Below are 27536 nucleotides of genomic sequence, written 5' to 3' on the forward strand. Positions count from 1 at the left end.
GGTAGTGACCAAAGACAATTTTCATGTTCTGCAAGTGTGTTTCAGGACACCTACTACTCTGTGAGCTAGTTATTTACTGCTGTGTTTCCGCTTTATAGTCACAGCAGTCACAATTTTATGAATTGTCAAGTCGCATTCCAACTACCAGTACATCCCATTCTACAGCTACTAGTGTGCTGGGCTGTTATTTATGTCCCCGTTAGAAATGCTTGTGGCTGAAGAGTGACTTGGACTGAACTAGTATTGTCAATTTAGGAAAAAATTAAAACCATGAGCAGCAGTGCTCTATTAAAACACAGACCACACCGAGACATATTTCCAAAACTAGTTTATTAGCACACCGATAGGCATCATATTGCTTAGCGCTTTCCACCAACACGTGGAGCCTGCATCTTCACAGGCTTGGCAATCTTTTGCTTGGGCGCAGACTTTGATGGTCCCTAGAAAAAAAATTTTAATCAGCTTGTCATATCAGTATTCATGAAATATTCTTCTATTACACTTTAAGGGCAAGATATAGGCTTGTGTGCTACATGTATCTGCTACAGTTGCGGCTTCCCTACTGAATGACTCAGGGGCAACTATGCCCAAATAGGGCCAGATCTGGTTCTGGCATGTTCTGAGCAGTCAGTGACACCATAATTTAGCCCCTCAAAGACCCAGGAGTTGCAGCACTGGGGGCCAGGGCTTGATAACTTCTACATCAGGCCCCACCCCTGAAGTGCTGCTGACAGTCTCCTCTCTGGGCTTCTCCCAGAAAGGAGACTTTCAAAGTAAGCAATCCTGAGTTAGACAGGCGTTTGATTCTTGATACACATGCAAACATAAGGGGATAACATTGCGTACCTTGGTTGGTACAGTCTTTTTAGTAGCCTGCTTAGCCTTTTTTGCTTCTTTGGCGGCCCTGAAAATTGAAAAGTTAAAAATTAATGCTTTTAGTACATACTGCTCAGATTGCACAAAGGTTCAGATTATGCCACAGTGAAGGAACATCCATAAGACGCCAGAGAAAGGTTACCAATTCTGAATAGCATGCAAGACATCAGTAAAATGGTTGATTCAGCTGCAATAAGGATCAATTCAGTAGAACAAAAAGCTAGTGACCACATGATCCAGGTATCTTCTGTCAACGTAAAATGACTACTGAAGCTCAGAACATAGGACCCCCCTGGGCTAGCAAAAATGGCCTCCGAACACTATTCACGTGGCTCTATTGGGAATAGTAACCTGTGGCAAGTTATAAGACCCACAATGCCCAAAGCATGCAGAGCAAAGTCACGCATTTTACCGGTCTGTACAAGTGTAACAGTTTTCTGAAGCAGTTCAGTTCTGCAAACTCAGGGGGTCTCATGTTCCAGACTTGAACCATAGGGGCAGATGTATTAATCTGCTGTAATGTTGGCGATGTGGCCGGGGCAATTTAATGCCTAGGATGCTGTTAATATATCGCCCCAGCTGCTAAATACTGGTGGGATTTGCAGATGACCTACTCGGCAGGCTATCATTAGCGCACATTAAGTGCGCAGTTCATACATTAAATAAAAAAAAAAAAGTGATCCCCCCAATAACCAGCGTTAAGTGCAGAAATGCACTTAATGCTGGTTAATACATCTGCCCCATGGAGTCTAATGTACAGTCAAAGCACAAAAACATAACACTTGAAGGATAATGGGCTCTCACTGATGAGACCGGAAGAGGTTACGGGATAACCGATTTAGTGAGATACTCAATATATTGAAGCATAATTGCACACAACATCTCCACATCTCTCATGGGTGGGTCTATTTGTCCAGACTGACTCATTGGACTGGAAAGAAGGAGAGAGAAAGAAGGAGAGAGGTATGCGGAGCAAGCATGGGCCAGCTGGTTTACAGGGATGGAGAAGACAGAAATCTGGGCAGCTCCCAATGCTTTAGACAAGCTGGACATAGGCAAACAGGAGTTCAGGACAGATTTCGTGTGGCACTATGAAGCGAGGAGGAAGGGACATGGGTTATAGTACAGAGTGGCTTGTCAGGTGGGCCGTTTGTAAATAAGCATACAATTTAGTTAAATCCAGTTTTGGTCAATATTACAGTGTTTGGGAGCAAACAGTGGCTTGTCATTTGCGCTCATCCATTACCAGAGGTTTATTTAATCTGCCAGATAATTGTATATGCCCAGCTCTATGAATAGATCGAATGTCAATTACCAACTGCTACAGAAGTCTATGGGCAGTATTCAATGGAAATATTCTCCGTGCACGGCGAGCATTTTTTTTTGCTCGCCGTGCACTCTCCGTGTTCCGGAGGGCTCGCTGCCACTCCTGCTCCCCCTATTCAACGTGTTAAAGACTCGCCGCCACTCGCGGCGAGTCTTAACCCCTGCAGCGGACGAGCGTCCGCGGCAGGGAGCTGTCAGGGAGCCGGGGGACGTAGCAGCCAAGAGAGATTAAAGTCTCTCTTGGCTGCTGTAGGGGATATGGGGAGGGGAGCAGGGCTCCCCTGGACCCAGGCAGCACAGGCTGCCCCCCCTATAGCCAGCGGGGGACCCAGTATTCACTGTACCCGAACGTGCTTCGGGTGCAGTGAATATATGAATATCTAATGAGCGGCTCGAGCGCTCCGGCCCCCTGCTGGCTGCACTGTGTAAAAAAAAAAAAAAAAAATGTAAAAAAATATTTTTTTTAAAATTAAATATATATTCATGTGCTATAGGCACGTGAATAAAAATAACATGGCCCTTCACAGAAAAAAAAACATGATTTTTGGACACCAAAATTAAAAAAAACACCCTTTTAGTTTAAAAGTTCACATTCCTGCTCTCCATCAAAAGATGGAGAATTTCTACACGGAGAGAGGCGGCGAGAATAACTTAGAAAGACGGAGAATATTTCACATTGAATAGGGTGGCTCGCCTTTGGAGAAAAAAAACCTCTCTCCACGGCGTGAAAAGCACAAACTCGCCATGAAACGCGGCGAATTTTTGTCATTGAATACTGCCCTATATGTAAGGACTCACCTAATTGCCTGTTCCCGCTGAGCCTTTCGCACTTCAGGCTTCTGGTTTCTCTTGGCCATAATTTCAGCCAGGGAGGCACCAGTGATAGCCCTCTGGAACTTCACTGCACGACGGCTACGCTTCTTCTGAATTTCTTCCTGAAATAACATGGTTTTACATTTTAGTCCAGACCAGAAAAAAAAATGGTAGTGAGGTCTACAACTATTTGTCGTTACAAGTTTTGAATCTGAGAAAACACAACTAATGTAGAAACAAATTAGACAGTCAGTCAAATTATACAAGATCACTATAAAACCTTAAATAAAGTAGGTTTTGTTTGGATCTAGTTAAATTTAAAGGGGCATACACAGCATTTTTGTGCTTTTTCTAAGCAATCTGACTAGACTGCTTAGAAAGTGAGTTCATATCTCTCCGTGTGTGTGCCCCGAGAGATTATCTCCTGCTAATTTAGTGCATGCAGTCAAAATCTAGTCAAATTGGTTAGCAAGTGTAAATCTGTGTGTGTACAGAATGAGAAATACTGATCGCAATCTCTCTTTCTAACCCACTACCCGGCTTTTTTTTGCTTAAGCAAAAATGCTTAGCACAAACCTCTGCATGTGTATTTGCTCCCCATGGGAGATTTGGACACCAGGAAATCACCTATGCTAAATAGCTTAGCAAAGTTGCTTAGCACACATCTCTATGTATGTATGCCCCTTAAGAGTATATTTTTGTTTGTTTCCATTTTTGTGTGTGGGGGATCCCATAGAAGCATATACAGTTAGAACCATGGTAGGCATCAGACCCATGTGAGGTTTCTGATTCTAGTATACAGTGACTGCTGAACAGCACAAGGAATACAAGCAACAAGCATAACACTTGACCGTGAACAGCCACATGACCAAATGAAAGCCTGTACCTAGCCACAAGCAACTGAACAGTAAAAAAAGTCAACCCAAATGAAGTCACAGCAGGTTAACCCTTTGAGTGTTAACATCTGAAATGTGAAAAAATTCCGCTAAAAATGGCAGCGTCACTCAAATCCGTTCTATAAATTCAAAGAATGTGTTTTAAAAAATCCTGTATAAAAAAAAGGTAAACATTACAGGTCATTATGATGAATAAAAATGTTTGTGTGGCAATTTACACCCATTTAGAGAAAATCACTTGGCACTCAAAGGGTTGAGATCCTCTTCCAGCCACAACCAAAGGTGTGAACTTAAGGTATACGCCCGTTAGGTTGATATGCATAGACATGCATAGAGTCAACCACTGAAGGTTGACACCTAAAAACAGGTAGACATTGATGGAAGGTCGACACAAGCATTAGGTCGACAGTTAAAAGGTTGACATGGGCTTTTCACTTTGAGCCAACAGGCGGTATTTCATGTACTACCAATCCACTAGGGCAGGGCGGGGCAATTGTGGCCCTCCAGATGTTGATGAACTACACATCCCAGGATGCTTTGCATAAGTTTTGCTATGTGGCCATGCTGAAACTTATGCAAGGCATGATGGGATGTGTAGTTCCTCAACATCTGGAGGGCCGCAATTGCCCAGCCCTGCACTAGGGCACGGAGGGAGAATAGCATAGTGCACAGATCGTTTTAAGGCACCGTGCCCAAGGGCATGGCGGTACACTTATTCGAGAGCCAAAAAATAAAACTTAGTGGTATAGCATGTCGACCTAATGTTTGTGTCAGCCTAAGCCATGTCAACCTTCAGTGGTTGACCTAATGCATGTCAACATAGATGTACCAGTTCCTAATGCCCCAGACTGATCTGGTCCTGTCGTCACCTGCATTTGGACACCAAGGTGAGATAGCAAAAGTATCTAGCACCAGTAGTTCTCAAATGATCAGCTGCTCAACCACAATGGTAAAAAAATCTGCATATTACACCCCAAAAACTGCTTTTCCAATGTTAAGGGTGCAAGGCTCAAAAGCCCTACTTGAGATGGATTTCTGCCTGCATATCAGGAGGATGCAAACAGACGTCTGCAATAAGTGATGGGCACCCACAACTTAACAGCATACAATAAATGGAAGCTACTGACTAGAAAAGCAATTGAAATTCCTCTAAGTATGCCACTATCACAAAGTGTTACAAGGCAACAAAACCCATAGTATCTTTTGTCAGGCATGAACCTTACAATGTTTTTATAGAACTTCTGTAAACCTCATTATGGCCACCTCAATTGTTGGTAATTCTGACACTAAATGGTGTCCAATGGAACAAGTACATTTTGCTCTTTTAGTCAAGCATGCAGCCGGGTGGTCACATTTCAGCTTGCAGCCTCCTGAAGTACAAACTGAAATGTGGTTTGGGCACTAAAACTGAAGTCTTAAGTTATAGTTTTGGAGGTTGCCCACAAAACAACTGAATCAACCCCATTGTATAAATGCAACAGTAACCATAGCAAACATTGTGACAATAGTGTTGGATTGGCCAACAAGTCAAAGGTTCACTGCTCATTTTATCCTTGTAGGTCTTCAAAATGTTATGCTTATTCAACATTGTACCCAAAGCAGTGTGCAAACCATGGCTGCCTTATCTGGTGCTCTGGGTAGATTGAAACATGCTTGGTTTTAATGACCATCTAGTATGTTCATCTTCTACTATGTTCTACTATTTCATCAGTGGAAACTATTTCATCAGTGGAAAGCATAGACTATCCTGCTTAGCAGGGTCAGTGCAAAGTTTATATACACCTAGGCCAGTGGTTCCCAAATTGTGTGCCTAGGCACCCTGGGGTGCCTCAGGACACTTGCAGGGGTGCCTTGGGTTGGTGGACCAGAATCAATTCATATTATTTATGGTTAATGTACCAGGCAAAACCAGTGCTTGTGGCAGCCAATCATAACATGTGGACAAACAGAAACAAATCCTGTCCCTCACCAGATAACTGACAAACACAATGCACTTAATTAAATTTTTTTCCCCTTAATTTCTTGATAAGAAGCATTTGGCCTAGGGGTGCCTTGAAAATGTTTTGATGCTCTAGGGCACAGGTCTTCAACCTGTGGCCCTCCAGATGTTGTGGAACTACATGTCCCAGCATGCCCTGACAGTTTTGGCATGCTCATATAGGAAAAAATGTGGCAATGCATGTTGGAACATGTAGTTTCACAACATCTGGAGGGCCACAGGATGAAGACCCATGCTCTAGGGCGCCGAGATACAAAAAAAGTTTGGGAACCACTGACCTAGGCTAAATTTTGTCAAACTAGCTCCAAGCCAGCAGTGGTGTCTGGGAGAGGAAGTACTATACCACTTTTTTCGCAGGCAGCCTTAGTAAGCCACCCGCTCAGGCAGCAGCCTAATGGAAGCACTAGTTTTGCTAAGCAGTGTAAATCCCCCTATATTTGGCCTAACATGGCTAACTTGGAGTAAGGCGACAACTTAAATGTCATTAGCACAACCTAACCAATAACTTTAATCTAATATGACTCTGAAGGATTTGGGATTTTCCTTCTTTACAACTTCTGTGGCAGCCTAAGCGTAGAACCATACGTTTAACAGCTGTACTTCTTATGCGGGGTACACACCAGGACGACCCGCTCACGATGCATATCGTGAGCGGGTCGTCAGTGTCTCGTCCGACCCGCTCACGGTGACGCGGGGGGGCACGACCCGCTCACGATGTGCACCGTGAGCGGGTCCGATCCGATGGCGACCCGCACCCGGCTGTATGGTCGTCCTTGAGATCCTCAATATAAATAAGAGGTATAGCAGCGCTAGTTTTACAATGTAGAAAATTTATTACACAATAAAAACAAGAATAAGAATAAAAATAAATAATAAAAAATTCATTGAACCAATTGGTAAAAAACAATGACAAAGTATATAGTGAAACTGGACCCAATTATATTCACCGATGCTGAACGATGTTGAGACCTGCTTCTGATCCGAGGGAAATGATGGGGGGGGGGGGGGGGGGGGAGGGAGTCCTTTTTCGGCCACTTGAATGGTGTCCTGTAGCGGAGATGTTTGAAATAGACTGCAACCGATGGCAAATGTGGAATTAGCCTGATCGGGAGTCCCGCTGATGTAGGAACAGGTGTCCAGACAAGGAATGTTGGCTTGAGGTACTCGTGGAGGTCGGCTGTCGATCAGAAGTATTTTAGCAGGTAGGGCAGTCCTTGGTGAAAATAGTGGTGTTGGAAGTAAGGTGGGTCCAGGCACAGGGTATCACCAACGCGTTTCGCAGTTCTCAGACTGCTTTGTCACCTTGACAAAGCAGTCTGAGAACTGCGAAACGCGTTGGTGATACCCTGTGCCTGGACCCACCTTACTTCCAACACCACTATTTTCACCAAGGACTGCCCTACCTGCTAAAATACTTCTGATCGACAGCCGACCTCCACGAGTACCTCAAGCCAACATTCCTTGTCTGGACACCTGTTCCTACATCAGCGGGACTCCCGATCAGGCTAATTCCACATTTGCCATCGGTTGCAGTCTATTTCAAACATCTCCGCTACAGGACACCATTCAAGTGGCCGAAAAAGGACTCCCTCCCCCCCCCCCCCATCATCATTTCCCTCGGATCAGAAGCAGGTCTCAACATCGTTCAGCATCGGTGAATATAATTGGGTCCAGTTTCACTATATACTTTGTCATTGTTTTTTACCAATTGGTTCAATGAATTTATTATTTATTTTTATTCTTATTCTTGTTTTTATTGTGTAATAAATTTTCTACATTGTAAAACTAGCGCTGCTATACCTCTTATTTATATTGTTTTTCTCCATCTGGGAGCTGACTACTCCCGTAAAGCGCAACGGAATCTGCTGCGCTATATAAGAAACTGCAAATAAATAAATAAATAAATTAAGCAGCAGCTAATTGATTAAAACCACCCGTGGCAAGCGCTCCATACCAACTTCGGTTGGTTCTCTTTTTCTCTGTCCTTGAGATCCTACCTGCAGCAGGTAGGATCTCAATAACGACCGACCCGCGGGACCGCGCATCGGATCGGTATCGGTCCACAGCAGGTCAGAAAAGGGCCCAATCACCACACAATCTACATCCAATTGATCGGAATTGGATCTAGATTGTGGGGATCGGGCCCTAGTCGTCCTGGTGTGTACCCAGCATAAATCTAATATGAGACTGGGGCGAAAAGTTAGACAAGGATCACAGCCTCAAAGAATACAGACCTACAAGAAACACTAATGTAAAGAGATACAAAAAAGGGTCCTGGTCAAGGCTGGGCAGTAAAGGCAGAAGTTACCTTCCAAGCCAGTCTTTACAAGCCTATCACTGGCTCTTTATTACAAGGTGTAGACTCAGCAACAGCCAGTTACTCTGAAGCTGGAGATAGCTAGGAACTTTGTGAAAGTTTGGAGGGTAGGCCACACCTTGGCACAGCAAGCAGTCAATGTGCAAGCACCCAATCTGCTAGAGCAGAGCCAATTGCCTGGTGAGCAAAACATTGCCTTGTATGACAAGACACTAGAGATACAGAGATGCCTATTATGACATCTGAAAACTTGGATAAAAAAGCAATAACCACAGCTTTATTCACAAGCTGCATCTGATATGCCATACGTACCGACTGTCCCTTCTTGTGTTTTCGTCTGTATAGCACAGTCCAATTGATCTGCCGTGGGTTCCTCTTGGAGAGGAATGCAGACTCACATTTTGCATTCAGGAATTGGAAGACCTAATAAAAAAGGAAATTCATATTTCATATGAATATGATATACAGTAACTCTCCATTACAGTTATCACTGAAACTACATTATATAAATGAAACAGAAAAGGGAGAAGCGGCGCTCAAAAACACCAATGAAGTGTATGCATCAATTAAAATAAAATTTGAAATTTAAAATTAACAGTGTAATCACATGAATATATAAAACATAAAGGACCTATTGGGAGAGAAGATATTGTAATAGTCACCACTGGTATGTTGATTAAACCTGCACTGATCAAAAACTTGTGTCCAATGAATGTTCAGAGGAAGTCTGTTTATATAACAGGTTTGTGGATCTCCTGATGGATGCCTAGGTGTTAGCCCGTTGGCAAAGATGTCTTTTAGCTTTATTACATTATCTTCTCTCCCAATAAGTCCTTTATGTTTTATATATTGTTCATGTGATTACTCTATGTTCAATAATTTTTTAATGTGTTATTAAATTTCATATTTTATTTAAATTGATGCATACACTTCGTTGGTGTTTGAGCGCCGCTTCTCCCTTTTCTGTTTCTTGTTTCCATTTGTTTGGGGAACTGACCATCCCCTGAAGCGGCTGCTCCTTAAGGTGACAACACATATATAGGCACTCTAAAAGATTAACCTTTGGTTATCAGTACGTAGCTTACATTATATACATTACTACTGACACCAATATTAGTTTAAATACAGAGAGGAGGAGAAATACTGACACCAATATGTAAGTCATCTGCACAATGGAAAATGGATAAACTACTGTTTGGATACATTGTTAGATCAGAAGGCTTTAACCTATTTATTTGAATGACAATTGTCTGTTTCCCTGCATTCGGGAGAGAGAAAAAAAATTGTCCTTTGATTCCGTACATTACCAGATTTGTTTCCACCAACAGACTGGCCAAAAATCTTTACGTGTGTATAGATTCTTTAGAGTATACATCCAGGACAACACAGGCCGTATATACCAGCGACACCAGTGAGAATATATACGGATGCAGGAGAACACGTCCCATTTGCACACAGCCCAAGCAGGCCATACACAGCGGACAGGCCTGACACTGTGCGGGCACAGCAGCAGGGAGGCCGGGGAGGCCTGCTCTGTCAGTGTGCTACACCGAGCTCTCCTGCCCCGGCGTAGACACCCTCGGTCTCCCCTGCGACAACCCCAGGCCGCAGTGCTCACCTTCCCGTCAATCCTGGCGTAGCGCCGCCCGTGGCCCGGGTAGATCTTGTAGCCGCTGAAGCTGCACAGCTCGACCCTGCAAACAGACAATGAAGAGCGATGAGTGAGCGGGATCTCCGGCGCCGCCGCATCCCCATTCCGCCACAGCAACCCACTGGCCCCGGCCGGAGGATGGCGGCGGATTCACAACCAGGGCACCCCAGACACATAAACATGACTCCATCTTACTTCATGGTGCCGGCAAAGATGGCGAAGAGAAAGAGAGGATTATGGGTAACGGGCTATATATAGATGTGACGAGAGGGGGCGGGGCCACGCTCCTAATAACACATTCACTGCCGGCGTAGGAGACAGGAGAGACGCATCGGCACACAGCTGATCATAATATAGCACTGCTGCTACTGGCTGGGAGATGGAGTTGTGTGTAACCGTTTTAACCGGTGCATGCTTCCTCTTTATGATCTCCTCTACAATAGATGATAATAAGAATATTAATATATTGTGTGTATATATATATATATATATATATATTTTAATTCATGCAAATTATAACTATTAAGTAACAATAATGCATGTACAGCAACTCAGCAAGTAGTATAAAGGAATACAGTCGACTCGTTGGGTCAAAACTATGAAGGTTGATGTCAGGGGCGTAGCTAAGGGTTCATGGGCCCTGGTGCGAAAGGTCAGCTTGGGGCCCCCCTACATACAACAAAATTAAAATCTCGGTCTCGGTCCAAGAAAATAAAAGCTGACAAGCCTGACAGGACTGGAGTCAGTGCTGTTGTGGAACTACACGTCCCACTGTGTGAGACTGTGCTAGGTAGAGGGGTGGGGTTGGGGGGAGACCATCGGAGAGAGTATCGGGGAGAGTTAGGGCTATAGAGAGGGTGTGGGGTGGGGGTTTGGGAGCACAGGTAAAGAGAGGGGATGGAGTATGTTAGAGAGAGGGAGAGAGAGGGGGAGCATGGGGAAAGAAGTGGGGAGAAGAGAGGATAAAGTCTATGGGCAGAGAGAGATAAAGAGAGAGAGATAAAGAGGTGAGACAGAGGGTTGAGAGAAGGAGCAGTGGCAGGGGGAAAGAGAGCAGGGGAGAGAGAGCAGGAGAGCCCCCCCCCCCCCCCCTATAGATGGTGCGGTGTGCTTCTGTGAACCTCCCCAAATCCCCCCCCTTCCCTCCCCCTCCAAGAGGAAAGGTGGCACTGTATACCTCGGCAGCACCGGGTTCCACTCACCAGTGCCAGGCCACTGGGTCTCTGGACCGCATGGCCGGGTCCCCGCACCTCAGGTCTCCAGAGCGCTGCTGGTTTTTCACATTGCTGCGCTGGGTTTTCACTGCACGCACACTGTCGCGCCGGGTCTCCTGTCATCAGCCCCGGAAGCAGGACAGGTCAGACAGCACACTTGTATTTCGCGCTGTCTGGCTTGTCACTAAAGAGTGACGTTGAGCCACAAGAGAGAGGCAGGACCGCCTCCCCAGCGCTACGCTGCATCTGTTACCCTGATGGCCCCTTCATATTCAATTTCTATGTGGATAGGACGGTAACTGGGGGCACGGGACAACAGCACTATTTTAAAGAATTGACAGGGTGCAGGGGATTGCTACAGTAGCTTGGTCTCGGGAGCCAGGAGGAAGACAGTTACACGGGACAGTGGCGGGGGTTGGGCCCCCTGGCTCAGGGGCCCGGTCGCATCTGCGACCCCTGTAGCTACGCCACTGGTTGATGTACATTAGGTCGACCAACCACTAAAGGACCGACATTGTGAAGGACAACACAAGCATTAGGTCAACAGTTAAAAGGTCGACATGGGTTTTTCATGGGGTTTTTGCTGACATGTGCCAAGAGGTGGTACTTCATAACCCTACTATCCACTAGGGCAGGGGTTCTCAAACTAAGTTGGTCTGGGACCCCATAACGCAATATAAAAATTATTACAGGACCCCAGTGATAGTGGTGGTTAGTGAAGTGAAGTCAAATGTTACACTTTCAGAATCTGATTAGAATAATGTTCTCGATGGGTTGTTGAGAACTTCGCCCACTGTGAGAAAGGCCATATCCATACATTATAACCTGTTAAGGCATGGGTATTCAAACTGTGGCCCTCGAGATGTTGTGGAACTACATTTCCCAGCCTGCCATGACAGTTTTGGCATGCTCTTATAGGAAAAAATGTGGCAATGCATGCTGGGACATGTAGTTTCACAACATCTGGAGGGCCACAGTTTGAAGACCCATGTGTTAAGGTGCGTACACACGGGGGGAGATATATTGCTAGCAATATATTGCTTGCAATATATTGCTGAGCAATATATTGCTCAATGTCTCCTTTTCAACAAGTGACCAGAGATGGTCGCTGTTGAAAACGAACCTCTGCTGGGGGTGCCGCAGAGGTAATTAGCTGGTCGCAGGAGCAAGCTCCTGCGACCAGCGATTACAATGGGGCAGAAAACGGGAGCGCGCACCCGGCGATTAATCGCCGGGGCACACTCCCAATCACTGGCAATATGGTCGCCTGCGACCATATTCCCAGCGATTATAGCCCCTATCTCCCCCGTGTGTACACAGCATTAAGGTCTGCAATAGAGCATTCTACTACAGACAGGCATGAAACAGTTGCTATCTGACTTTACTATAATTACTTACAAGCATCTACTCAAATATTTGATAGACTCATGCTGCCTATTGTCCACGGCACAATATCAAGAAATGTTCATCAACATAATGCATAGGGCTTAATATATACCCAATAGACAATACAATTGAGTGTCGTAAATGTCACACACACCAAAGGCAGAGCTGCTACACTATTCCTGGTCATGCCCCCTGCTCTGAGGTTTTTGGTTACAAATGAGAAATTACACTATCACACATCTGGTAAACTTTGTGCATTTCACAGCACAGTAGTGTTATATGGGATTATCGCAGACAATCCAAGAATCACAAAGAGATGTAAAAAGTTTCTTCTAGCCATAAGTGCAGCAGCACGGAAATCAATTTTACAGCAGGGTTGCCGACCCTCCCGGAATTTCCGGGAGTCTCCCGAAAATCGGGGCTACCTCCCGGCCCCCCGGAAGGGTGGGCAACCCTCCCGGATTCAGGGGGGACCCCCGCTGTCCCCCGGATCGCGGCATTAAAATGCCGCAATCCTCGGGTCTCAGAGGAGGGGGCGGAGCTAAAATGACACAATCGCGTCATTTTAGCCCCGCCCCCTCCACGGAGATCACTGAATTAGCTGGTTTAACAGCATGGGGGCGGGGCTTAGTGATGTCACGCTTAAGCCCCGCCCCTGAGCGGCTTTTGAATCTCTCCTATCCGTACACGGACGGATCCCCTCTTAGCCACCGATAACTGGTGTACAACAGAACATCCGTGCACGGTGGCATACCCTTCACATATATGGCACTGGAAATCTTGACTTTCAAATATAATTAAGACAATTCATTAATTATTGTAATTGTTATTCAATAATTGTTTGATATTAACTCAGTTGTCTACCTTAATAAACACCCTAATAAAACAACATTTTAACCCTCATTACATGTATATTTGTTATGTTCTAATGTGGCATTTTAATCACTATCTATGTGTCCCCACATTGCTTTTACTTTAAAAAAAAGTTATGTTGGTGTTACAGTGAAAAAGTTGACACATGTCGACTTCTGTAAATTGAGTGTCCTGCTTTTTAAAGTATATAAAAACACTTACTGAATGGGTGTAGATGGTTATAAACTAACTACCTTGCCATATATAAGCAGGACTTAGAATGAATGTTACCTACAATTAAACCAACCTTTACATGTAGAGAAGTGTTCAAAGATATGCTTCCAATGTGTTTGAGTTAGATTTCTTAATGATATTTCTCAGATATCTTTCCAACGTTCGCGGACATTCAAACTTTACATTCAATTCCTCATAAAAAATTTTTTTCAGTATCTTCAAATTAGATATTTTCATTTATTGGCAAAACAGCAAATCACTGCTAGAAACTTGACTCCAATTGAAAAGTTAGTTTATTGCAAAACAACCATAAAGGGCCTTATATCTGCATCGTATCCTTTATTATTACAACAGGGTCCAAACACTAGAGATTTACATGAAATAGCTTGGGAAAGAGATTTGGGAGAGCCATTAGAGGATAAAGAATGGTCTGAAATTTACAAAAATGTTTCTTCTAGCTCAATATGTTTCTTCTAGCTCAATATGTGTGAAAATATTTTATAGATGGTATTATGTCCCAGTAAAGCTTAACAAAATGAATTCTGAAATTAGCGCTGTCTGTTGGAGATGTAATTGCATGGAAGGCACATTTCTTCATATATGGTGGGATTGTCCAGTTTTATTCCTACTCTGGCAAAAACCAACTATGTTGACTAGCTCAATTTTATCAATTCAAGTTCCTTTCAAGGCTGGATACTATCTTCTTTCCATGGGCATCCCAGAAGCTAGTCATGCACAGAGCAAATTATTTATTCATATAGTTCTTGCGACCAGAACTTGTATTGCTAGCCATTGGAGATTTTCGGAACTACCAACTTTGGCGGAGATAATTAGCAAAATATGGCATGTTCATTCAATGGAGTATATAACCAGCATTTTAACGGGATCTTCTGCAAAATTTATTAAAGTCTGGAATCCTCGGACTTCATATTTCAATATTCCTCAAGCTTTTCATTAAATTGACAGCAACAAGCATTCTAAAATCTCCAAAGAAGCCATTTTACATAATTATAAAAGAATTTCAAACACCAGTCGGGTTGGTTTTCTTTCCTTTCCTTTTCTTTCTCTTTTCCTTTTCTTTTCTACTAAATTTTAATATATTAATATAATGAGTTGTCTGAACTGAATGAGGACTATATGCACTCAGAGAATTTGCTTATACAGGTTGAGTATCCCGTATCCGAATATCCGTTATCCGAATTATTCCGAAAACCATACATTCCAGAAAGTGAACAAAAAAATTGTTTTTTGCTAAAAACTTACTGGGGACATCTGTAACAGCATCACTGGGGACATGATATGTAACTGGCACTATATATGTGCAAGACAATGATTGCTTGGCATCTCAGTGCCTGAGATTGTACACAAACTTTGTTTCATGTTTTGAAACCTTGTTTTTTGCACAAATAAAATATATTTGTGTTTATTTCATGTGTTTGATGTTTATGTACAACATAAATGCAAGATACCTCAAGATACATCATTGAAATATTAAATATTCCGAAATACGGAATAATCCGTTATCCAAAATTCTCCTGGTCCCAAGCATTTTGAATAAGGGATACTCAACCTGTACTTTTTGGAATGCACTAGACATTTTTACTTGTGATATTTTTCGATGTGTTATTAAAATGTCACTATTGAATGTAAGCTTATATGTAAATTGTAATGCTTTCTATTTGTATTCAGTGAATACAATAAAATTTAACCTTTATTAATAAATCATTTAAAAGGCTGCGAAAATTTAAAAAACATTAACATACAACATAAATGGGGTAAACACAGTTTAAAACTGAGGTGGCAGGCAGAAACTGCTGTTTTAGATAGGAAATTTTAATGCATATATGTCCTTTTCAACGTGGTGTGGACCTCCTTATATTGGTAAGTCCACACTCAGGTTGTGTAGTGTGTAGACACCCAGAGGCGGTGCAACTAGCGCAGGTCCACTGGACTTTCTGCGGTATTGCCACACGCTCTAATGGGGTCTTGCGTTCTAAGAGTGGGTAGAGTCCTCTTATAACTCCTAGTTTATCGTATAAGGTCCTGTAGCCGGTGTCAACACTTGGCCCGTCGACTGAACACTTTTATGAGTATTGTGGATGGTAAGTATTCGATTTGCGCTACATATTAGTGCTGAAAGTATAACACATCTATAATTCTGTATTGAGTGTGTTAATTGCGCTCAAAAGATCCTCATAAATTATAACTGGATACCCTCTTAATACACATAAACTGTGAGGGAGTGAATTACCAGGGAGGATTGGCGCTACACAGATACCACGACTATAGTCATGCGCTTTGTAAATAAATTGCGCTGGTCTGGTCCTCACTCATATAACCTGGATACCCCTAGCTGTACTTAAGCTATGGGGGAATAAATAACCAGGGAGCACCAGTGCTGAGGTGTATGATATAAATAACACCCTCAGGATAGCGTGGTATTACCTGGACCAAAATGGATCAGAATGTACTACATAGATACCACGACTGTGGTCATGCGCTTTGTATATAAATTGCGCTAGTCTGGTCCTTACTCATATAACCTGGATACCCCTAGATATAATTAGGCTGTGGGGAAATAAATGACCAGGGAGGACCAGTCCCGAGGTGTATGATATAAATAACACTCTCAGGATAGCGTGGTAACACCTGAACCCAATTGGACCAGAGTGCGTGAAGAGAGGTGTAGGAGAAGATTAACACTCTCCAAATATGGCTGTCGCGCAAGGCACACGGGCACAAGTCTCAATCTCAGCTCAGGACTAGAAACATATAGTAGGACATACACATAAATCAAAATGCATTGGTAAGAAAAATAATAAACAGCTGTCTGCCTGCACACCGCTAGCCGGCACGCGCTTCGCAGTACAGCTGGCCCTGAGGAAGCTGTACTGCGAAGCGCGTGCCGGCTAGTGGTGTGCAGGCAGACAGCTGTTTATTATTTTGCAATACATTTTGAAGTCAGGCGTCACTGTTAGTATCAGCGTCGTGTTCCCACCCGTTCGCGGGTAGCCGGAGCTTACATAGTTAGCGTAGTTAGTCAGCGTTACGCAGTTAGCGTAGTCAGTCAGCGATTATTACATTGTGTGGGAACCATTGGCGATTTTAACCTGCCTGACATGACAGGTGTGAATGTTTTCCTGAAACACCCCCACTATCCATGCCAGTGGTGAGTGTAGGGAGCCCCGCGTGGGGACGTGGTACGTGTCTTCCCAACCTGTTCATACCCCCCACTATCCACGTCAGCGTCAAATTGATTTTATAAAGTGTGGTGAGCCCGAAGCGTGTCAAGCCCCACGAGGGGACGCGGAATACACGTCTAGTAATCCGCGTCCGCTCGCCACGCTTCATGCTCGGTGGCTCGTTATGCTCACCACACTTTATAAAATCAACTCCACACCGACGTGGATAGTGAAGGTATGAACAGGGGCTCACCACGCTTCGGGCTGGAGTGGATAGTGGGGGTTTGAAATGGAGGCATTTGCCAGTATGTAACATGGAGCACTGGCAAATGCGTCCTTTATTGTGCATGCGACGCACTTGCGCACTGCCCCCCCCCCCCTTTGTGCAGGAGATGCACGTGCTACCGAACCCATAACCCTGTCCATCTCCCTGAAGCGGACACAGGCAGAGTTGCCATACCCTGCCGCAAGAATTACTGCGACGCACATGCGTCTGAGACACTCGTGCGTCTCAGACATATGGAGCGTCTCTCCGCCGACATCAGCCAGCGCAGGGGATCTGGCGGTTACCGGCGCTGTGTGAGAGGCGCTTGACGGTGACTACGCTGCCTGACGGGGACACTACGCTGACTACACAAGGCAGCCATTGGGCTACACTGACATGGTAGCTTAGCCTACACTAAAAATGTAGTGTAGCCTGCTGCCGTGAAACTACACAAGTACCAAAGTACCTTTGTTTTACCTAGCCATATGTTTTTTTATCTTCTATCCGGCATCAGTGAATCTACAGCGCTGTTCTTTTTTGTTTATATTTTTACTTATATATTGTATAAAGGTCTAACATTCCTGTAGAACAGCAGCTTGACAGCGCCATTGTGGTCAATATCCTTTTCTCTATAGCAAGTAACTCAGTGATGCACAAGGATACTGCTTTGTGACATAAAATTCATATCGGCATTTCAATTTCAATGTCAACGTCATGGCCATGTCAACAATAATCATACCAACATTATGATATATTGGATCCCCAGAACATGTAATATTTATACAATTATTTTATATTTATAAATTATAATGTCTTTGCAAAATAGTTTGTGATATACCTGAAACTGTTTATTCAAAGTTGGCTATATATAATTTAGCAGCTTTGTCAATTTTTACTGAATTGAACATAATATTCTCTGGCATAGATCATAAATACAATAAAACATAAACGGAATTGTTTTAAGATCAATTGAAATTAGAAACTATATATTATTGCCAAGATGAGTCATAACCAAACCACTCATACGGGTAAATTTACTAAGATGGGAGATGTGATGTTGCCCATAGTAACTAATCAGAGTATTATATTCTAGAAGGTGCTAAATAAATGAAAAGTTAAATCTGATTATTAGTTGCTATGGGCAACATCCCATCTTATTAAATTTACCCCACACTATCCACACACTTAATAATATTTGTTGCATCCAGTGGCTGGACTCGTGAGTGTTAAGCACAGGTGTAAATATTTAATTAGGGCCCCCTCCTACACTCCAACCCAAGTTCACAATATGCAACATGACAGTGGGGGACCGGGTGAGGCAGAGGATGGAAGGGAGTGATTGTTATGATGGTTTTGAGTCTATGTTTAGGGCGCTGAATTATAGATGTCTGCAGCACTGGTCACTATGGTTACTTCCCTAGTAACCGGATTAACGGTTTGAGATTTGATACCTCCCAGTGTACACCGTGATTGATGGATAGACAAACCACCTTAATGTTTTGCACCACCTCTCAGTGAATTTAGGTGTAGAAAATATACTCTCCTTATCTCACGTTTCTTCACCTCATCAGAGGCTCCCCATATAAGTGAGATGGAGACATGTAAGACAATGATAATTCGAAAAAATAGTATAATATTGCAAATACAACAAATTTATTCAAAACAATGAAACATGCAGGAAATATTTTCAAAAATACAATAAAATCTGTTAAAAAGACCACATCAGTGGGTCTCAAGTTTGGATGGAGGTTTACCAGATTTTAGAGATAGAAAAGCCTGTAGAGAGATCTTTTCCTCAAATAAGGAACACTGGTCTTCCGGATAAACCAGGCCTTCAGGCGTCTCTTCAGTCCGCTAATCTGGATTCCTCACACCCAAAGTGCCAGCTTTCTGCTACGCGTGTCGGAACTTCCTTGTTCCTTCCTCAGGCAGTATGCTGGTAAAGAGCCCTGTGCTGTTCTATATATACCCCTCCAGAGGCATAACTAGATATTCGTAGGCCCCATAGCAAAAGTTTGTAAGGGCCCCCTATTTAGCAGCTGATGGTGATAAATGTATGCAAAACATATTAGATTGAGAGCAAAGATGGGCCCCCTTCAGCTCTGGGCCCCATAGCAGCTGCACCCCCTGTACCCCTCCCTCCTTTCAGTTCCGGGTTAGGGGGGTCAAATTTCATAATTCATTTAAAATTCATTTATAACACTAATAATATTATAAAAAACAATGATCATATGTTACAGACTAAAACCGCTGCATAACTTGTATATTTAAAATACAGTAGGGGATGGAGAGTCTCTAGAAACGGAGATCTCGGCATTTGAACCGCAAACTCCGTCAATGGAACGCACGGCCATTTTGCCGGAAACCGGAAGTCGTCATTCTAGACTTCTACGGCCTGTGGAACGCACGGCCATTTTAACTTCATCGTGCTGTATTTGAGCGTTTCTGTTGACTCTGGAAAGCACGGCTCTTCCTGGAACTCTAAGTACATTGTTCAGTTGTCTGAAACGCAGTATTTTCTCCCGGAACGCACCGCCATCTTTTATTGTGTGTAAATGGAATTCAGACTATACCCGATTTTTTACTGGAATACATCCTTATTAAAACCGTATTGCTTTACTAATATACAATAAAACATAGGTAAAAAGGTTGATTCTTATTCACTTGGATATGTTTCCATACTATATTGTCCTTTATTTAGACCAGATGCACCATCTTTGTCTGAGAAAATGCTGTACATTAAATTCAAATTTCCTGAAACAGAGGATATATCTAAATTAATATCATATAATTCTTAAACATTCCCCTATACCCACATAGGTGAAAAAAAGTGCATTTTGTGCAGAAATTAAAATACTCTTTAAAACCTATAGGAACCATTTGATTTCAAAGTCTGTATTAAGACCTTTGGGCATCAAGTTTTTTAATCTGAAAATCCATTTCATTTCTGCACGGGCGAGCATGGCTTCTTCATCTCTGTCGGGGGGGGGGGGGGGTAGAGGGTGGCAGAGAAAAACTGTGGGTGACAGGAAGACAGGAAGAGGGTGACAGGGGCAGCAGTGGGCCCCTTTGTCCTCAGGGGCCCCTGTGCACTGCACTAGCTGCACCAATGGTAGTTCAACCACTGGTTGCATCGGGGACAGGACACTGCAATTATTATTAGGATGGTAGATAAGAATGGTAGAGGGTTAGGTGCCATTGGAAGGAGTATGGAGTAAAAACTTCTAAAAGAGGAAATAGCACATGAGAGGAGAGGGCCCTGCTTATGAAAGCTTGCATTCTAAATTGGAGGGGCAGATGAACAGAAGTAACACAGACCGGGTAGAAGCAGTGGTGTAGAGATGGGGGCAGTACTTTTTTTCTTACCTCGGCCTGCTGGAGGGGCCTGGGTTCCAATCTCCCTCCCCCATTGCAGGGAATCGGGCAGTTGGGAGATAGATGACAGGCTGCCGCCGCAGCTCAGCCTCTCTCCCCGGCTCAGCATACACTGCTCACAGCCTCTCTCCCTAGCTCAAAACACACTGCTCACAGCCTCTCTCTCTAGATCAGCACACACTGCTCACAGCCTCTCTCCGTAGTTCTGGGGAAGGGTATAGAAAAAAAAAATTGTTGCTTTGAAGGTCCCAATGAGTACAGTGGCCTCCATTCATCCATGCATGGAAGTAGTTTGGAACCACTAGGTCTCTTCCTAGAGCTGGCCGGCCATCAAAACTGAGCGATCGGGGAACGGCGGCCCTCGTCAGGGAGGTTTCCAAGAAGGTTATGGTCACTCTATCAGAGATATCTCTTTCCTCTGTGGAAAGAGAAGGTTTGCAGCTGAAGGACTCTCAGACCATGAGAAACAAAATCTCTGGCCTGATGAGACAAACATTGAACTTTTTGGCATGAATGCCAGGTGTCATATTTGGAGGAAACCAGGCACCGCTCATCACCAGGCCAAAACACCATCCCTACAGTGTAGCATGGTGATGGCAGCATCATGCTGTGGGGATGTTCTTCAGTGGCAGGAACTGGCAGACTAGTCAGGCTAGAGGGAAAGATGAATGCAGCGATGTACAGAGACATCCCGGATGAAAACAGAGCACTCAGACGTCAGACTGAGGAGATGGTTCATCTTTTAGCAGGACAACGACCATAAGCACACAGCCAAGATAGCAAAGGAGTGGTTTCAGGACAACTATGTGAATGTCCTTGAGTGGCCCAGCTAGAGCCTAGACTTGAATCTGATTGAACAACTCTAGAGGGATTCAGTATTGAATCCCGGCGGTCGGGATCCCGGCGTTCAGAACCCCGACGCCGGAATCCCGTCAGCCGAAATGCTGACAAGGGGGGGATGTGGATCGCCCCCCCTTGTGGGCTCGCTGCGCGCGCCACGCAGCGGGCCCGGTGCCTCGCTACGCTCGGCACACTAATTTATTCTCCCTCCAGGGGTGTCGTGGACACCCACGGAGGGAGAAAGTGTCGGCATTTCGGCGGTCAGGATTCCGAACGCCGGGATCCCGACCGCCGGGATTGTAACTGCATCCCCTCTAGAGAGATCTGAAAATAGCGGTTCAGCAACACTTTAGGTTGTAATTTCTGCTGGAGGTCTAGTGACAAAGTATTGAGCAAAGGCTGTGAATACTTATGTACATGTGATTTCTTAATTTTTTTTATTTTATATACATTTCAAAAACCTCCCCAAACTTTTTTTATGCTGTCATAATGGAGTATTGTATGTAGAATCTTGAGGAAAATAATTAATTTATTCCATTTTGTAATGGCTGTAACGTCACAAAATGTGTGTGTGTGTGGGGGGGGGGGGGAGTGGAGTGCTGTGAATACTTTCCGGATGCACTGTACAAATCTAAATGAGGTCCAGTAGCTGCATAGGATTTTCATAAATGACAACATGTAGATAGATAGGCTATAACTATTATGTAAACGTGTGAAGCTGCAATCTTGTACACTCCTAATGATGCCTTATTAATCTGAAGCTGAAATTCAACATTCCCTCTGTGTTAATCAGAGAGTAGTTACGCAACTTTCCGTAAGAACTCTTGTGACTGCTTTGGAAAATATGAGTCCAATTAAAAATTGTCACCTTGAAAGTTGGCACCACACCAGTATAACAATACTATGGCACCAAGCTCAATGAGCTAATGATGCAGTTGTAGCTGTTCTATACAGAATAGCAGGCATCTAGATCTACAGTAATATATAACAGCAAAAATATGTCCTTCTGTCTTTCTATACAAATCCACTGTTTACAGGAGCATAGCCTGAAATTTTACATACAAGCGTATTAAAACACGGCTGAGTCAACTAAAAAAATTCCAAATCAAAATTAATGGCGTTTTTTTTCTTAATTAATTTTTTTTTTTTTGCGCTGTACGCTCAGATGTATGTTCCAGCATAACTCCAGAATGACTGCAGCAATTTACACCAAACTTGGTACATATATTACTTTCAATCTGGGGACAAACACCCCTAGGCAGGTCAGGACTGGGACCAAAAATCGGCCCTGGCATTTTACCAAACAGTTCCGAGAATCCTGGCTGTTCTGGTAGCTCTCGAATGCCCTCAGGGCGCTGTCAGTGAGTTTGACGTGGAAGACGGACAACCTGCCTCCGACCCTTCCGCAGGACAGCCCGTAACCACAGAACAACCGTTTTGGCCATTTATCAGGGTGTGGAAGCAAACGGCTGATTATCGTTTGCTCCCATACACTAGACAGATTATCATTCCAAGCAGTCAAAAAGTTGGCTGGCTGGAACGATATCGTTCTGCGATGGTCTGCAATAGACCTGTCATTCCAAATCACGGGTCAGACCCAGGACTTCGGTAGAAAATAAGTTTTGACGGTACTTGTTTCCTAGCACGGCCACACCGATTTACATCGGGGTGGTCGTGTCGGAAAAATCGGGTCGATCGCATCGCATGCGATTTGGTCGCATGCGATGCGATCGTCGCGACAGATCGATTTTGGACACGATTTTTTTTTTTTTATTAAATGTAAATCGGGTCCCTGGGACCCGATTTTACATTGGATTCAATGTAAAATATTCCCAACCCCCCCAAATGTCACGGCGTACACCCCACCCCACGATAGACGCCAACCCGAAGCGTGGCGAGCGCAGCGAGCCCGCGAGGGGCGGCGGTGCGCGTCCTCCGACCTTTTCATTCCCCTACTATCCACGTCGGCGTGGAGAATAGAATAGTGTGGCGAGCGCAGCGAGCCACCGAGCCCGAAGCGTGGCGAGCGCAGTGAGGGGACGCGGATACCATCACAGGTAAACGCGTCCCTTCGCGGACTTCACAGGTGTCCGCGTCGCCACGGACACCTGTGAAGCCCGCGAGGGGACGCGTATACCTGTGAAGGTATCCGCGTCCGCTCGCCACGCTTCGGGCTCGGTGGCTCGCTGCGCTCGCCACACTATTCTATTCTCAACTCCTCGCCGACGTGGATAGTAGGGGAATGAAAAGGTCGGAGGATGCGCACCGCCGCCCCTCGCGGGCTCGCTGCGCTCGCCACGCTTCGGGTTGGTGTCTATCGTGGGGTGACGACGGGGACATCTAAAATGTGAAATGGGTCATATTGGCCCATTTCACATTTTTCACATTTTTTCAGGATTTCAATGTTAAAAAATCTTTTTAAATTGAAGCCTATGTAAAAATCGGGGGCATCGCGTCGGGACCTATGTTAATGGTCCCGACCGACGCGATGCCCCCGATATTTTACCTTTCCCGACACGATTTCAATGTTAAAATATTTTTTAACATTGAACCCTATGGGGAAATCGCGGGCATCGCGTCGGTCGCGTCGGGACCATTGTTAACGGTCCCGACCGACGCGATGCCCCCGATATTTTGTCCTAGCCGGCCAAATGGACCTGATTTCAAAGGAAATCGGGTCCATCTTATGGATCGTGTACCTTAACTAAAGGTACACGATCCATAAGATATGTGGCCGTGCTAGGAAACAAGTACCGTTTTGACATTCAGTTGTAAAAGCTTGTGCTTCTCATTGCATTTAAGCCCAAAAAGGGCCACAATTATTTTTTTTTAGCAAAAATAAATAAAAAAATCAGTGCTTCCAAAACATTTTTCAGTCATTGCTATATAGTATTAGCATCGTTTCCTGGCAACCATAAAGAAGTTTCTTATGGAGAAATTCGGTAGTTACGCCACTGTCCATACACACTGGGCGATTTTGCCCAGCGTGTATGGAAAGCAATGATCGTTGTTATCGCTGCGGGGAAATCCGCTCAGTGTGTACGCACTGAGCGGCTTTCCCCCTGCCCGGCGCTGTCAGTGGGAAGTGGACGGCATTCCATAGCGCAGTGCTATGGAAAGCCGTCCACAATACAAGCAGATGAGCGGCGGTCAGTAATAATTATGTGGGAGCTCATCGCTGCCCTGTACACACTGGGCAGCTTTCATGCTGAAAGCCGCTCAGATGAGAAAACTGAGCAGCTTTCACAAGAAAGTCACCCAGTATGTAAGGGGCTTTAGGCTCAGATATGTGTTGATGGACAGGGCTGCTTTTCTGTTTGTACACATTTGGATTGGCAGAACCTTAATTAGATATCTGATATGGTATTAATGTCAAAGCATAACTTCTCGTCAGCAGTATTTAAAAAAAAAAAACGCTCATCACGAGTAAATGGTTTTTAATCATTTATTAAAAGATTTATTTATTGTTTAAAATGACAACCATTTGCACTCTAAAAAAATACACATTTATGATAAAATAAGGTTTTAAATAATACATGCATTCAATCCACACCTGAATTGTTTTGTGCAATTTCTTATTCGTTATGTTTCATAACTGCATAAATAGTAATATTTATTCTCAATCCCACCTAATAAATATGTTTAGCAACCAGCACACTATTTATATTTACCTATAACAATGAATACTATGTATAGGTTTTCCAACCTTGTAAACCTAACTGTACAAGTATGTAATTGCATAAATCAGGCTGCTAAGAATCTATTATGCCAGCAAGGTGCTCACAAAAATCTTCTAAATCTGATTATTGAAGAAACCTATAATGAGGGGTAGATGTATTAAGTTAGGTGAAGTGATAAGGTGTCTGGTTTTTATCATCGGCCAATCAGCTTCTACCTGTCATTTTTCGAACCAAGCCTGTAACTTCACAGGTATGAGCTGATTGTCCGATGATAAAAACCAGACACTATCACTTCACCGAGGTTAATAAATCTGCCCCAGAATTCCCAATACAGGTGAATAAGTTAAATAAAATTACTTGCAAATGTGAGTCTCACATGAGTGGCCCATACACAATATACAGACATTAATATTGTCCTCGAAAAGATGTATGTTGGCAAAAGCTCTCATTCATTATATACTTGGAACCATCTACAGTACTCTCAAGCACTAATTAAATCTATTTTGATTTATGGTCGATTACAGTGAACATATATACAAGTTCTTTGCGGACACCTCCTATAAAAGGGACTTTTGTTCTGAAATTTTGGATGGAATGTGCTTGCCATTAGTTTGATCACCCCGACCAGGTTTATTTGGTATTGCTGATGCTCATCCCACCATGAATCAATTCATTTTATTTTCTAACTTTGTTTAAAAATGCTATGATCCAGTTATTACTGAACACTAATTTAGAAATGTCAATGTAAAAAAAAAAAAAAATTCAGATCACTAGCACAGCATCAGGATCTGTTTGAGATAGGAGGGGATGCAAGGGATAAAGAGATTTATCCAAACTTCCAAAGATTCCTGTTATAATTTATCTAGTACATTCTATAGGATCGATTGAGGTCTATGGACTATATCAATAATAACTGATCTGAGAAAGTGCTAGGTCAAGCTGCAGTACTAATTAATAGAAATAAACAGTAAGGGGTAAATTTACTAAGATTTGAGTTCTATTGAAGATGGATGGAATGTTGCCCACTGCAACCAATCAAATTAAATCTATTATTTTCTAGAAGGTGGTAAATAAATAAGAAGTAGAATCTGATTGGTTGCTCTGGGCAACATCCCATCTTCAATAGAACTCCCATTTTAGTAAATGTACCCCTAAGCAATCTCTACGCAGATCTGTTTATCAATATTTCTTAAACATACTTTACATTTTATATTGCTTTGTAGCTTGAGGATGCGGAGAAGCCCAACTTCATTAGCCAATGCTGGTACCTCAACAACTTAACTCGTTCAGCTTCTCATCCTTCCACTATTATCTGGGTCACACATTCATGGTCAGTCTTGCTGGAGAACAGTTATCAGGTATGAGGAACACAGCAGATACAAACTACTTATGTGAACATTTACATTTGTTGAAAGCATGTTCATTTATCTGCAATTATAGGATGGACATAAAACCTCCTTATACAAAATGCTTGCATACAAAAGTAAAGTGCTACCCTACAGGCCACAGGTGCCCATTGCATTCTCCTTGCTCTGACTTTGGTCAATAACATCTCATCACTGATCCATTAAAACACGCAATAAAATAATAACTTTCAAAAACCACACCGATAAATTGTAGGGACTGTATTTGATCATTTAGGTATTTTTTTTTCAGTAGCTTTAATATACCTTGGCCTACAATGGCCTGTTTCTTTTAGCCAAAATGACAAAATAGGTAGGCCATCTAGCAATTTTAATATTGCCAGACTATTTATCATATATAGAAGAAAAAGAGAAAGATTTGCATTATGGATGTACTCCTAGAAAAAGGTGAGTTTTTTGTTTATTAAAAACATATATATATGTATAACTTAATTGATTCTTTGATTAAAAGATAAGGGGGAGGTTCTTTCTGTGTTCGTTTAGCTTATAAATGCACAGTTAGTGTCCCTTCCTTATTTTAGTGAAATGCTTAAGGGGTTAAAATTGTTAGACACACATTAACAAACAGATATATAAATGTGAAATGCTTTTAATGCACTTATAAAGAATGAAAGAGTGTATATAGATTTAAAATAGGCCTTTAGTTCAAAGTCTTTGTTACTTTCGCTTCAATGTATGGTGTAGCACTGTGCTTCCTCTATAATCTCAGTGTGTTTATTGAATACTACACTGTTTCGAATTATTGGCAATTTGGCCAGAAAATCTGTTGTATTATTATTAGGATTTGATACACTTTTATAGAGACTATTGTTACTTTTTATTTTGTAACCATTTACATACACCGTGTGTTAGGTTCTTATAGGTGGTCAGGTACCATGCAAGGTCTCTCCTTATTTTGGAGATCGCTTACAGTCAGGGTTATTTCAGGTGTTTGAATGGCACTTATATATAGATATTATATCCTTTAGTGCTGATTTTATGATATAACTGTAAATACCATAAAGATTTTAATTAGGTTACTAATTTAGGTTAGGCCTATTTTACATCTATATACACACTCTTTCATTCTTTATAAGTGCATTAAAAGCACTTCACGTTATAGGTCTGTTTGTTAATGTGTGTCTAACAATTTTAACCCCTTAAGCATTTCACTAAAATAAGGAGGGACACTATCTGTGAATTTATAAGCTAAACTAACACAGAAAT

The 27536-nt window shown here is 43.1% G+C and overlaps 1 protein-coding gene across 1 annotated transcript; it reads right to left on the minus strand.

The window, feature by feature from the left end:
• Positions 1-315: 315 nt before the first annotated feature.
• RPL24 (ribosomal protein L24) lies at positions 316-10152 on the minus strand. The gene is made up of 6 exons (XM_083174244.1): positions 10074-10152; positions 9846-9921; positions 8540-8650; positions 3001-3137; positions 847-904; positions 316-440 (listed from the first exon to the last, which is right to left on the minus strand). The coding sequence occupies exons 1-6, from the start codon at positions 10076-10078 to the stop codon at positions 360-362; spliced, it is 468 nt and encodes a 155-aa protein (XP_083030370.1). The 5' UTR covers positions 10079-10152; the 3' UTR covers positions 316-359.
• Between the last annotated feature and the right edge of the window lie 17384 nt (positions 10153-27536).

Source organism: Crinia signifera, chromosome 2 (assembly GCF_055691185.1).
Source record: "Crinia signifera chromosome 2, ASM5569118v1, whole genome shotgun sequence".
NCBI classification, from domain to species: Eukaryota; Metazoa; Chordata; class Amphibia; order Anura; family Myobatrachidae; genus Crinia; species Crinia signifera.